Below are 15199 nucleotides of genomic sequence, written 5' to 3'. Positions count from 1 at the left end.
TATATTTTCAAGAATAATAAAAACATTAGGCTAACTACACTGTAGTCAAGATTCAATGGAAATAAAGATGGAGGAAAACCGTCTGTTTTGCTATAAATAGGAAATATATCCTTAGAATAGATTTATTTCTGCCAAGAATGAATTTGATATCTAAAATATCTTTTTTTTTACCATTAATTCCTTTGCAGATTAACAAAAGTATCCCCTTATTTATAAATTACTAATTTTATATATATTTTTCAGAACATTTAAAACTTTGGTAAACAAATTGAAGAAAGAAGGAAGAGCAAAAGATTTCTTTGATTCTAGAAAGGCAAACATTGAAAAACTTATGGAGAGTGCAGCTGTGAACGATAATGCAGAGGTAAAATGTCTTGTAGTTAAATTCAAAGGTTGTTTTACACTATTTAGACTTTTTTTAAAATTAAGATAATAAATCTATTTCAGCTAGTAAAACTGCTGATAGAAAATGGTGTTTCAATAAGCAATGGTGTTGCTCTCTTTAAGGCTATTGATGTAAAAGCTACGTAAGTGTGAATTGACCATTTCAAACATATTTAACTGAAAATTTGATAATCTAAAAATGTAAATTTTATTAAAAATACACAAACAGTAAAATACTTGCCTTTATTCAAATTATAATCCATACATATTTATTCAGAAAAGTTATTGAGATCATTCTTGACGATCCAGAAGGAAAAGAGGCCTTAATGAATGTAAGGTACAAATAAATGACCAAAATGATCAAAATTTATTATTTCATAATTTGTAAAGAAAGTAAAAATATGTGATTATTATATTCAATAATTAAAACTTGATGAAAACTAAGAGGTGACAAGGAAAATCCTACAACTCCATTTCGAGAACTTATCAAGAACTGTCCAAACCTTGCATTAAAAGTTCTTGAAGATATTGAAAGGTTGTATGTTTTAATATCATCAATACATTATAGTTTGCTAATTTTATCTCCATCTTTCCATGATTTTATTGAATATATCTGCTCATATTTTAATATAGGGTCAGGAAATAATCTTACTTCCAATAGAGAGTTTTGTCAACATTTAAAAAAAAATTTCCTTTGCATGATTAAAAAAAGAAAGATAACAAGGATGACAACATCCATAAGTAGCGAAGCTCTAAAATTATGGATGGATATTCTGAAAAAATGAACTTGATTAAATCATAAAAAATTAAAAGGAGTAAAGAAAATCATTAAAACTTAAAAATCTAGTAATCAAATTAGCACCCCAATTATTAAGCAAATTTCAACAAAACTTAATAAAAGTATGCAGAATATTAAGGTTTTCAATCCCTGAATATTTCAGCCATGTAACTTGAATAGGAGTTCAGAAATCATGAAAACTTAACAAATGTAGGAAACGATCTAGCACCCCAATTAATTAACAAATCTTAATAAAATTAATAAAAATAGGAACAATGTTAACATGTTTAATCCCTGAAAATTACAGCCTCCTATCTTTTACAGGAGCCAAGAAAATCATGTTTCCCCCACTTTGTGATTGACATACAGACGAACAGATTGACAGACAAATGGACATTTCGAATAATAGAGTAGCTTCGCTGCTAAAAATAAAAAGTAAGATCTTTTAAAGCAGTATATTATATCTGTTTTAACTAAATATTTATTTATTATAAATGTTTTGGTGTAATATATTAATTTGATTGTTAAGCAAATTTTAAAAGTGAAGCTTTATTATAATTAGGGTTGGTCCGCCCGTACGTCCGTCCGTCCGTCCGTCCGTGACAGATAGCTTTTTTTTGTTAATTTAGGCATGTTAGAATTGTCCTATCGATTTCATACTTTGCATGTTCATTCCTGTAGTAGTTAGGTAAAATGTAGAAATCGTAGCAACTCTATAATCATTACCATTTTAAACATGTTGATTTTTTTTACTTTTTTAACAACAAATTTTTATGTGATCTAATTATTCGATTGATCTGATTTTTGGAATATTGATTCCTGGGACAACAAAGTATAATGTTATAAGCAAAGCAACTCTATAATCAAGTCCTAAAATGTAACTATGTCAATAAACATTATCCTGTATCAAGCAGTTTTTCAACAAACTTACTTACAATTTTCCTTCGACTCTTATACATTTATATTCTGATTATTAATAAAATCTGACACTATGCACGTGTTAATGTTCGTTTGTCTTACCATTTCAGTGCTTCGCTTTTATGAATGTTGTCATCCTTGTTTTATCTAGTTCTTTAAAAGATGATAAATATAATGTTGAATGTATAGAGGATTCCAGCGCTTTTGTATGGGTAAATTTCTAAAAATAGTTTTATATAAATATAATTAAATAAAATAAATTATAATTAAATAAATATTGAAACTTAATATGATATATTTTTTTGGCAAAAAAATACTATATTGAAAAGACAAAAAAATAGAAATAAAACTAACTACTTTGATATTAAATTATAATTATCAATTATGTTTGATAAATGTTGTAATATAGGATGAAAAGGAAGAGGAATATCACAAAGGAAAGCCAGAAGAAAACAATAGGTATTTATAATTAGTTATTCTATAAGGAAAGTACAACTCCTGACTTTCAGTAATGTTTTATATTGACAACTCTACAATAATTTTTAAAGTGTTAGCAAATCTTACAATCTATTTCTGATTTAGAGATTTTAATGGAGATAACCATCCCCTTATGGTAATGGTAAAGCACAAACGTATGAAACTTTTAGCACATCCTGTGATAACTGCACTTATTAGGTAAATTTAAAGACTATAAAATATTTCTTCTATACCTCTCTTAAATATCTAATTAGCACAAAGCATTAGCAATAAAAGCTTTTAAAATGAAATGTTTAGATCTAAGTGGGAAAATTCATATTGGTATTATTGGTATATAAAGGTGAGATCATGAATACTTATTAAATCACACATTTGTAATTAAAAAATGTTAATTGAAAACTATAATCACTGTAAATTTTTTTTGTATAGAGCATTGGATACATCCTTTTTTTGTCTTCTGTGACTAATTATGGCTTAAAACATCTAAATAGAAAGGTATTAGAAAATATTTAGTATTTTTTGTTTGATTAATAAAGTATTTAAAATTACATTATCCATGTTTGATAGTAAATAAATTATAAATTATGAAGGATGTTACTGACATTAACCAACTTAATGACATTGATTCATCTTATATCCACCAACTCTTTGACAATTGGTCTGAAGATAATGTGCAGTTCATGTAAGTCATTTGACATTTAAAGTAAGCAAAGATTTTTTATTTTACAACATTAAAAGTAATATTATTGTAGAACATTTGAAAGAATACAAATTGAAATCCTGTTTGTGATATTATCAAGTGCCTTCTGTTTAGCCATAGACACACATGAAGCATTTTATTATATAAAAAAAGTAAGTTAATGATCATTACAATAAAATAGCATATATTTATAAACCTTTTATTTAGATATTGAATTTTTTTAATAGTATAATTAGAAAATAATTGCTTTTTTTAGATTGGAATATGTAGATATCTTAAACACATTGAGAAAATTGGTGCTATTGTTTTATATGTGCTTGCAATTGTAATAACTTTAAATGTAAAACCTTTTGATTTTGAAGATATTTCTAAAACATCCTTATGTACAACATCAGAGGTATATTTTTCTAGATTTAAAATTAAGTACTATGAATTTTTTAAAAAAATCTTAATGACTAAATAGCATGAATTTAAAAGTTCTATCTTTAAGTGTTGGAAATGGCCAGTATGGTCCTTACTACTAACTGCATCATGGATCAATTTAATAAAATATTTAAAGTAAGATATTTATAACATTTTAAGTTAAAAAAATGACATTAAAGGAAGCCTGGAGGAAATACACCTCTCTAATTGATGAAAGATTTTCTTTAGTAGAACCACTACCCTAAATTTGAGGCCTCAAGCTCCAATAACAAATAGTTATAGGCATCTTAAAATGACATTTTCAATAGTTGGAAATCTTGGAAATTTTTCTAGTCCTCATATCAGAAATTACAGTATTAAATTACAACAACTTGAAGCAAAAATACTAGCTTAGTTTGGCTACAAAGTTATAATGTCAGTAACTTATTAAATTTTTAAAAACATCTTTTCATAGTCTGATCTCAATTAAATTCAGATTAACTTCTGTTTGTAAACATAAAATCCTGGCAGAAAAAAAGAAAACTAATACATGTATCTACAGATGCACAGCTTTAAATTAGTTGTTAGATCCAGCCTTTTGATTGGCTGTAAATAATAAAAAGTGGAATTCTCACACTACAGTAAATATCATTGTTCACAGAAGTTTAACCTAATTATTTTGATAGATTTTGACTTAGAAAAGGGGTGTTTTGTAAATGTATTCAATTACTGGTATTCAAACTTTGAGCCCAAAGCTTATAATTTTGCTTCTTGCTAGTCAAATCAAATATTGCAATTTTTTATATCAATTCTGGAAAAACTCCTAAAAATGTAATTTTAAGATGCCTATACCTTACCTTACCTTACCAAGGCAGAATTCTCTCACTATTTTTAAGATATAATGTAGAGTACCCAGAGCATCACACTCTTGTGATGCCATGCTCTAACACACAAGGATATTAGGTTTAGTAACATCCAACAGACAAACAACCCTTTGATTTTGAGACCTTTGTCTGAGAAGGCCTAACTGTGCATGGTAATGACTTTTGCCTGTTTTGGGCCAAGGAGTTCCCCTACTCTAACTATTTATGATGAACACCTGACATAGTAGCTGTAAGAACATTCTTTAACATTTTTAGTAATGAGGCAGTGTTATATAATATATTAAACTTTATTGATCTGAAGAATAAATCCTTTATTGCAAAAAAATAAGAATTCATTAATGTTATATCAGATGGTTTCCGTTCATTGAAATTGGTTCCTATTCTGTAATGATCTGGGAAGTAACAAAACCTCTTCTTAAAATTGCACCAATGTTTCTCCTGATTTTTTGGTCATTGGCCATTGGCGTAAACATCATTCTATTTCAACAGGTGAACCATTTGCCCTGCTTTTGCTTGATTCATTTCTATTATAAAATCTCATTCTGAATTTAAGGAAATAAATTAATCTCTTAATTTATATAGATAATAGCGGCTACGCCCCTAGAGGCCTCTAGTGACACTTTCCATGTTTCATTTTTTAGTTCAAGTCTCTATGATACCTAGCTATGCAGCGTTGGAATCTCTCAGCATAAAAAAAATGTCTCAGTGTCCAAAATTTTATTCATTTTATTATGCAATTTGTATAGGATGCATTTAAGACTTTGGCTTGGACATTACTTAAACTATTGACAATGTCAACTGGTGAACTTGATTATGGAAACATTTTCTTTCCTGATGATCGAATGGAGAATCCAGTGAGTATTGTGTTTTTTTCTTCTCTATTATGACTCCAAATTCAATTAATTCTCACAAGTTAAAAACAAGTTCTGAATTGAACAGAAAGAAATACTATTATTTTTAATAAAATTATGTTTCATTGTTTATAAAAAGAAAAAAAAATTCTTAGGAGCCCAATCTTTTATTTTCCTAGAGACAACAGTCTTTTAAAGATGCCTATAACTTAATTGTTATTGGAGCTGAAGGCTTTAAAATTAGGGTATTGGGTCTACTTTTGGTAGTCTTTCAGCAGTTAGAGTGATGTATTTCCTGCAGGCTTCCTTTAAGATATTTTTTTTCCCAAGATACATACATAAAGCTTCCATCAAGACAACTTATTTAGTCAAGGCTTAATACTTTATAATAGGGTATTTCATTTACTAATATAACTTTTACAGATCACTTTTCCTGCAACAACTGTAGTGCTCTATTTACTTATTCTCATACTTGCTTGTGTTATCATGATGAACCTTGCAATTGGTCTTGCTGTAAATAATATTCAGGAGTTTCAAGAAAGAGCTGATTTTAAAAAAATAAAAGACCAGGTACTAAATTATCATATCATAAATTCAATTCTTCTACTCATTTGTAATACAGTTTGATTTCTATAAACTTATTATTAGAACTGTAAAGTAAAGTTTTGTAATACAGAGTTGTACCAAAACAACAACTCTGAAACAGAAAAAGTTTTACTTGAGTCACAGATTTTCACTAACGATGAACAAAATACTTATTTGTAAAGAATTTAGAAATTTGCCCTTGTGTAAAGGGAGTTCTGTTTATTAAGGATTATTATGTGGACTCTCTTGTACCAGTTAAATACACTTTAAAGTTAAAATTAAGAATAAAATACCTCAACCATTTTTCAATACTTTTTGAAAAATATATCTCAAGCATAAGTCCATTTGTATCTTTATTTCAATGATGTTAATATTTTTTAGAAAAAATTTCATAGTGTTTAGAGTGTTTTGCTTCATGTATATTTACTCTGGTCTAGATTAGTATAGGTCTATTATTTTCATCTAACAAAATTAATTGAATTAACTTAAAGTCTCAAGTAACTACTACATTTTTAAAACACTTAAAATTAGTGATTGTTCAATTTTGAAACTTTAAAATTTGTATATTAATTCAATGATACATACTACATTATCAATTTTTAATTAATTTTATAAATGAAAAAAGAGCTATTTTTCTACAATTACAATTATCTTTTTATCACAGCGTTGTTTTGCTTCTAAATTTAAGGAAAAAGCGGTTGAGGTCAGGAAAATAGCCTAAACCAACCAAGGAAATTTAAATGACTTCCTTATAGAGTGCAACCACTTAAAATGTTTTTAACCTTTTTTTAAAAGGTATATCAAAAATATGCTAGGACACCAGTAGAATCAGACTGCAGAACCTAAATTTGAATTAAACCCCAGATTAACTTTTTTGGAGGGAATTTAAAAATTAATTTTTACTGTTGCTTGGGACAATTTATACAGAGCAAAAGGTCTTTTTCTTTTATTTGGGGGTAACATTCTTAGCTTTTAATGATATAAAATAAGATTATTCAAACTTCTTTTTTTATTATTTTAAAAAGTATGTATCTTTTATGTGTTTGGTTTCCATTCTTTTCATTTTAATCAAATAAAAATTATTTAACTTCATTTGAAATAAGTCACTTTGTGACAACTCTTTCCGAAATTTAAAGAATTCAAGATTTCTTATTGGTTTATTCTCAGCATTAGTTGTTTAATTGTATTAAGTTAGATTTTTCAATTCAATTAATAGATTTAGAAAAAAATTATTTCCATTGAACAGAGTAATGTTTTTTTTATTGCATTAATATAAAGTGAATTATATAAGATTGTTCTGTAAGCAACAATTTTACCCCAAACAAAAAGACCCTTTAGCTCTGATTAACATTTCCCAAGCAACAGTAAAAATTAATTTTAAAATTCCCCCCAAAAATGTTAATCTGGGGCTTAATTTAAATTTAGGCTCTGCAATCTGATTTTACAGGTGTTCTATAATATATTTTTTACCTTCTATTCAAAAATAGGTTTAAAACAGTTTAAGACCATTAATCTCTGAGATCCTAATAAACAGAAAAATCAAAACCTAACTACTTTTTAAAATAGGATGATGAAAGAAAACGTCTCTAAGCATATATTTACCAAAATAAAAAAAATTAACTTATAAAATACAAATATACTTAATGTGATTATGTTTTTTTTTTTTAAATTCCTAAAAAATGTCCAAGGGGAAGGTGGGGAGGTAATAAGGTGATTACCCTGTCTCAAACAAATTTTTATTTTATTTTACCCCTACCCCAACAGATTATACCTCCAAACTGATTTCAGAGAGGGTAATTACCCCCTTCACCCTGAGCAAATTTTACCCCTGGGATAAATTTTTTTGGGGGGTAAAAATTACCCCCCACTTAACAAATTTATTACCTCCCCAAAATAAAAAAGCTTGGACGCCTTTGTTGCCTTATTCTATACTTATTTTTTACTTATAATAAATAAGACACACAGAAAACTGTCCCGAATTTGTATTAATCTTGAGGAACAATGGAGATGCGATCCTCAATTTTCAAATTCTTTGAACGTACATATGAGACTTTTACAGAAATGCTTCGCATCCACAACTATCTATCTATGCTTGATATAAAGTCAACACTTTATAGAGCATATTATGAATATTTGATTGACGCGTGCCCTGCAATTATCTAGTAGCACTCAGGGGCAAGACACAATTACTTTAGCTAGGCCCAAGGCATTATTTGTATCAATTTATGCATTCATAGGCCTATCTTTACCTATATGACACCATATATGGGTAACGCTAGCCTATTCATGGTAATCTGTATGTGATTTGCTAATAGTATATGTTTATTAAAGATATTATGTTTATTGTTAATGTAATCATATAAACAATCAGTACAAATATGTATGCCTACAACCATGCCTGATTTACGTCACATATTAACACACAGACATTTAATTGCACAGACAAACACTAAAATCCTGGTCCAGAGCTAATGTTATAGCATGTACCTCTTGAATTTATTCAGTTATTTATTAACTCCCCTACCATCAACTTCTCTTTCTGGCTTTAAAAGGTAATGACTTAGTTGTTTGGCATGCATTGTAGTTTAAATTTAGGCCCCTTAGTACTTAGCATGAATTGAGCTTAGGCCTTGTGTTAGAACTCTGACACTTAGCACAATTCACTGCTTGGGACTTAGGGCACATTTCTGTCCTACTCTACTTATAATTTTAACACTTATCCTGTAAATATTTTCATACTTAACTTATGCACTTGTAATATAAATACACTTTATAAAAACATTTTCCTTCCTTAATACTTAATGTGCTTATATAATTCTGATCGAATATCAAAACCAACCATTTATTCTTAGGTTAAAGCAACATAATACCTCGCGTGGGTCTTTTGTTGAGCCTCCACCAGCTCAACCAAATTCGTATTATACTTGTGGGAATAGAGGGTTAAGCATTCTAAACAAGCGAACCGACGATGAGAATGTCTATGTGTATTGCATTAAAATTAGGTTTTAGTAGTACTCATAGAAGAGCGGTCTCCATACCTAAATATGGACAAACGCCCCATTCGCACACACAATGGTGCAACTTACCGGTTGTATCTTGGAAAAATTTTACTTCATAAATTTTTTTTTCTTTTTTTCCTTACCGTACCCGAACCGCCTAAGGCAGGTATTTTTACCAAAATCGAATAATTGTAGTTATGGCAAAATCGGATTTTCCAAAACCTGTGAAACTATTTGAGAGCAAGGTTAGGACTATGAGGCGTTTGAAGAGATAGGGACTGAAAGGCACGACACAAATGCAATTGAGAGCCTCGTGTACGAGCAGTTGCACTAGCTGACACTCTAGAGGCCCTAGAGAATGCTAGCATATTTGTGGCCATTGGTCGCCGCCCTATAAGGACACTCGCACTGGTTGACACTCTAGAGGCCCTAGAGAATACCAGCACACCGGCACCTCCATGTCCGCCTCTCTTTAGTAAAACACTTGGGTTGGAATAATCTATGATTGAGCTATGTGCAAAATTTTGATTTTTGGACTTAGTCAGAATTTTGAAATTTAGGAGTTGTGCTAGGTGGCGGAGTATATATATAAATCTTCGGGCTTAGTATGATTTTTACTTATTCGAGAGTTCTCTAAGTGTTGAAATACTTGAATCTTTGATACTTAAACCAGAACTTATTAGGAATCAAGCATGGAGTAACTTTTCATTTATAAGCTATCAAAATACTATTTGTAAAGGACCATTTTGAACTGTCTTGTTAAATGAAAACTTAGGAGCAAATCTTATAGAACACGGGAAACGCTGTTAGTTGGGATACATATTGTCTTTGGAGCCATGTTTCTGAAACAATATGCCGAAAGCAGTTAGTACTCTTGAGTCGTAGTAAAGGGCCAAAAGATTATTACAAACTTGCAGCATTTATACTCAAGTTAAACTGTACTAATACTTTGGTACCGTTAGAACCGATTTTCTGAGATTTGCACTTACTTATACATGCCTAGGACTTATATTCCTAATGTAATTCTGATTTATATGCGGATGTATCAAAATAACTATTTCCTCAAAAAAATTTTGAGTCAAAACAAAATATCTCAAAGTCTCAAAGATATTCTCAACATCGATCGGTTAGAATGATATAAGTATAAACAAATTACTGTATGCAATCAGCAATAATTCCAGAGATTTCCTGATGCTCTGAGCAAAATACTCCACTTTTGGACTTAGCACCGTTCTATTTCTTTTGTTACAGAGAGAATTTTGGGTCTCTGGACTTATAGTAATTTTTATGAAATTGGAAACTTGGTTGGAAATTTACCGAAATTCGGACTTGTAATAATTGCAATTTTTCCAACTAGATTAACAAATTTCATTTTCCACACTTAAGAGAAAATTTTGTTTTAGAGTATTTCTGTCTTAGCCAAAATATTCCAATTATGGACTTAGAGAGATTCTATTTCTTTTGGTGAAGGATAATTCTAACACTCTAATACTTTATGATTTTAAAATCCTTAACTTAGCGAGATTTGCACTTAGTCAAAATACTCCAATAGTGGACTTAGAGTGATTCTATTTCTTTTGACTTAAGGACAATCTCTAAAGTAGCTTTGTGAATGGACTGTTAGGAAATTTCATCTCGGACAAAATATTCCACGTCTGGACTTAGAGTGATTCTATTTCTTTTGTCTCAGGATAATTTCACTAATTTTGTACTTAGCATAATTTCATTGAAAGGTAGTGGACTTAGTCAAAATTCACTAATTTTGTACTTAGTATAATTTCATTGAAAGGAAATTTTTTGGACTTAGTCAAAATTCACTAATTTTGTACTTAGCATAATTTCATTGAAAAGTGGTGGACTTAGTCAAAATTCACTAACTTTGTACTTAGGATAATTTCAAAAAAAAAATTTTTTTTGACTTAGTCGAAATTTATTAATTTGGCACTTAAGATATTTTCATAATTTTTTTTCCTAAGCAAAAATTTATTGATTTTGTACTTAGAATAATTTCATTAGAAACTTTTTGGACTTAGTCAAAATTTTCCAACTTTGGACTTAGAGTGATTCTATTTTATTTTGACTTAGAAAGTTTTAATTCAATCTTAACAAAAAAAATTTTTTTTGTTTGTATATTCCTTACAAACATATACATAAATACAATAAACAGTTCATTCAACAATAAGTAGGACATGAAAACTAAATTTTTACTTGCTTTGCTAATGCTAAAATTTCTATTTCATGTGCCGCCAGAATTCAACAGACAACTTGAGAAGAGTTATAAACCATCAATCATTAGTGATAGTGACTATTAGTGATTTAAAAGTATAGTCAACAACCTAAGCCCTATATGTAATTAAAAGCACACTTATAAGAGACAAAGTTCTAGTAACCAAACGCAGCAAAAGGTTGCAGCAGCCTATATTGGGAATCTTGGGACGTCTCTAAAAGAAGTAGCAAGTAATATTGGAAGTACTCTACTGTCTTTATAAAAATCCGGATTAAAACAAAGAAAGAAAAAAAAAATTTTCTTTTTATACCATTGAGAAAATTTAATTTTACTTAGGATTATTAGCATAAAGACTATAACCAAGTAAAATAAAGTGTGTACATATAGTTCATAATCTTTATAATCTAAAATTGTTACCATTTAGAAAAAAAAGTGCACTAATTCAGCTAATTTGATTTTCAATAATATTTGACCAAATAATAACACCAACCTTGTAGTCTACTTTAAAGAGTTTGATTGACAACTTCCAGCGTAAAGATTGATCACCTTGCGTAGGATATCACACTTCAGTAAGACACATAGAATATTGTGTTCTCACTAATTAAGTGGAGCACATCCGGTCTATAATAACCTTGAAAACAAACTGATTATATTCATATATATAGGACAATCTAAATAGAGTCTCAATAATATAGTTATAAGGATTGAAATCACAAGTGAAGCCCCATAATAATTCGCGAATAATACTTAGTAGGATTGGTAGGCATACCCTAATACAACTATAAGTATTGGGTGCGAGATCTTTGATATTCAGGCACAACTGTTGCAATACTATTAGAATATAGACGATCCTTTGGGAGTGAACCTTAGTAAGTTATATTCATAAAGCCTTACAGGAATAAGCAGATTGTAAGCTACATATCCTTAGAGTGGAGTAAGAATTCAACAAGGATTATAAACTGCTGTTTTTCTCAACAATAACATTTGCTAGGAAAAGTCGACGCCTAAGCAAATAACAGTTAATTTGTGATAGTATATTAGCATACCCAAATTAACTTCGCTGCAAACCTTAACATTCTATTTAACTTTATAGCTAATTTGTATAGCTAAACAACCCACATTAGCTTTATAGGCAAATATAGAATAAATCTAAGTAGAAGTGTTTCTACAGTTGAGCTTAATTAAGGATAATAGTGCATCAGCGCACACTCCAGAATAAGATTTAAAGCTCACTCGCAAGCATTCACGACGTAGAAACAACTGTAGGTGAAGTAGACAATACATACTCATCTATATTTAACAATTTTAAAAGAAAAATTTGTTATTGTAAACAATTTTTGATTGTTTTAACTTTAGGCGCATTAGTTAGTTTCTTCTTGTACCTTTGCTATTTAAATCCTAAAATAGTACAACATCTCATAAGCTTCTTTAAAGAACTCATAGAAAGTTTAAAAGCTTTAAGCTAGCTGTAATGCCATTATTTAATAAAAGTAAGAAAGATGACAACGCTGAAAAGGCGAACACTCCACGTCGAGGACGCTCGACGACGCCTGGAAGAAGAACTCCATCAGCTGATGCAGCTTCTGCAGGAGATGATACACGAAGGGAGGAACCGATGCCCAACCAGGAGGAACCAGAACAGAATGGTGAGAGAATCAAGACGCCAGAACCAGACACGGAATCTGTAAGATCCATACCTATGCGCGAGGACTCACCAGACGCATTGATCAGAGATCGATATGTTAGAGCAACACTATCAGACCCTCTGGGAAATTTCCTGTTCCCACAATTCCTGGATACAATAAGACTTTGTAACCCCAACATACGTGTGGACTCAGAAATGATGAGGAACTTCTGTACCAACTACACACAGAGTATGAGGGAATACAAAGAGGAACAAAGACGTGAAGTTGAGTTAGAAGCCCAGCGTATTGTACACGAGGAGAATGACAAACGCACTCAACGACACTTCAGTAACTTCACCAACCAAACTGGAATTAAACCACCAAGCAGCTATGCAAGCAAGAGCACCCTAAGCAACGATCAAAAGCTTAAGTTAGCCAATGGAACCTTCCCTCTCAAGCATTGCTTCAAAGGAGACGGCAAACCACCTTACATTACTGATTATCTATCAGAAATGAACACTGCTCAGGAATTATGTAACCTCTCAAGATCAGAATTTCGAAACCTTTATGCTTAGAACCACAACTGGCGAAGCATATACTACTATCCAGCAGAGTTTCAATCTTGGACTATCTATTGAAAGTGTCTACAATAGCTTACTGCTACAGTACGATATACTCATCAGCCCACAGGAAGCTCAAGCTAAGCTGATAGCTTTTAAGGGAACCAAAGCCATGTCATTCCCTAAGCTTGTCAGTACCATTCAGAATCTTGCAAGCAGAGCCGCTGTTCACTATACAGACAAGAAGGAACGACAGAATGTATTCAACATAACTGCAGTGGAGGCACTCAAACGTAGCTTACCAACAAATAGCCGCAATATAGCATCTGAAAACCATCACAATCTCAGACATGATCTTGGAAGATCCCCCACATATCATGAGTTGACCGCTTCCATGTATCCTAGAACTGAAGACCTAGATATGGACCTACAGCAGAATGGTGTATCAGCCAGTTACAATGGAGATTTGTCGCTTCATAAAAAGACAAATAACACCAACTACTCACATGACAGGGATACAAGAATGAATAGAGACAAACAGCCTGCTAAAGTTGCCACTACGTCAAGCTATTATAAAAGGCCAACAGTTAGAGAAGTTACTGCTAAACCAGCCTATCCTAAAACCTACAACAGAGAAAACAGGGATAATAGAGATAGACAACCACAAAAGAACACCAAACAAGACTATCATATCTCCTATGGTACATCCAATAAGCGCTACTGCGGTGCATGTGGTCAAAATTCCCACAAAATATCAGATGGATGCAGACTACTGTGCGATGACCAAGGACGACAATATCAAACAGCATTAACATCCGGATACTGCCCAAGCTGTCACAAGAAGTATGGCAAAGACCTATACCACGCTCAACACCTATGCCCTGGACGACCAGCAATGATGGAACTGTACCATAGTGGTAAAGTAAGACCTGGTGGTGTGTTTAGACAGGCATATGAAGAATGGGTTGAGGCCAAAGCCAATGGACAATCCAAAGAGCGTGGCAGAACAAGTAGGGTTAACGCTATCACCGTTCGAATGGATCCTAATGACCCCAAGATTTTAGCGGTAGATAGTTCGGCAGCTATCATGGATGAAAACAGGAAAATGTACCTGAACTGCTCCGGCTGTATGTCAAATGGAAACTATGATGTATACATGACAGCTTTGTTTGACTCAGCAGCAGACAGAAATATCATGTCAACCAGCTATTTTGGTATGTTATTTGGAGTACAACAAAATGAGGTTAAGAACCATCTGGAAAAGAGTGACATGGTTCTTGTCAGCTATTCTGGACACAAAATCCCAGTAGCTGGAGAAATAAGTCTCATGATTCGCCTCACACAGTTCTCAGGCATCTATAGACCAGTACCGTTTATGATTGTACCTGAGGAACACAAGAATGTCACACCTATGATCATCGGAATGAATGGCATTAGAGATCTCCAATTAGGGTTGACTTTCGTTGTGGACAACCACCCGCCAGCACCATATCTATACTCTATGTTCCATCCTGGGAGAGTACTAGATAGCCTGTTCTGTTCTGATTATGAATTACAACTCTGCACAGGGACAATTGACAAAATTGACTCTAATGAAACTCAGACTATAGAGATGAACATCAACCATTTCTTCAACTTGGCCCCTGGAACAAAAGTCATTCTCAGCGATGACCACATTGCCAATGATAGAAATGGAGGAATCAAAATTCAGCCTGGACAAACGCAACTGACTGTCAACAACCGAGGACAACTCAGTGGAAGAGCAATGATAACAAATGTCACTGAACATGCAATCACTAACACTGTTAT

The 15199-nt window shown here is 31.5% G+C and overlaps 1 protein-coding gene across 1 annotated transcript in view; it reads left to right on the top strand.

Moving 5' to 3' along the window:
- LOC145334487 (transient receptor potential cation channel subfamily A member 1 homolog) overlaps positions 1–15199 on the top strand; it is a 31575-nt gene that overhangs the window by 1606 nt on the left and 14770 nt on the right. Inside the window, exons 4-19 of the mRNA XM_080179951.1 lie at positions 244–364; positions 448–527; positions 662–721; positions 830–919; positions 2232–2292; positions 2490–2539; positions 2663–2755; positions 2855–2897; positions 2987–3052; positions 3148–3239; positions 3310–3409; positions 3514–3654; positions 3748–3815; positions 4894–5032; positions 5290–5397; positions 5818–5964. Coding sequence (XP_080036077.1) covers positions 332–364; positions 448–527; positions 662–721; positions 830–919; positions 2232–2292; positions 2490–2539; positions 2663–2755; positions 2855–2897; positions 2987–3052; positions 3148–3239; positions 3310–3409; positions 3514–3654; positions 3748–3815; positions 4894–5032; positions 5290–5397; positions 5818–5964 — 1371 coding nt within the window. The 5' untranslated portion in view covers positions 244–331. The remainder of the gene's footprint in view (positions 1–243; positions 365–447; positions 528–661; positions 722–829; positions 920–2231; positions 2293–2489; positions 2540–2662; positions 2756–2854; positions 2898–2986; positions 3053–3147; positions 3240–3309; positions 3410–3513; positions 3655–3747; positions 3816–4893; positions 5033–5289; positions 5398–5817; positions 5965–15199) is intronic.

The sequence above is a fragment of the Acartia tonsa genome, chromosome 12 (assembly GCF_053477335.1).
Source record: "Acartia tonsa isolate MP-2025a chromosome 12, ASM5347733v1, whole genome shotgun sequence".
NCBI lineage: Eukaryota > Metazoa > Arthropoda > Copepoda > Calanoida > Acartiidae > Acartia > Acartia tonsa.
The sequence above is the reverse complement of the archived record's forward strand: the minus strand, read 5'-3'. Positions and strand labels throughout refer to the sequence as shown.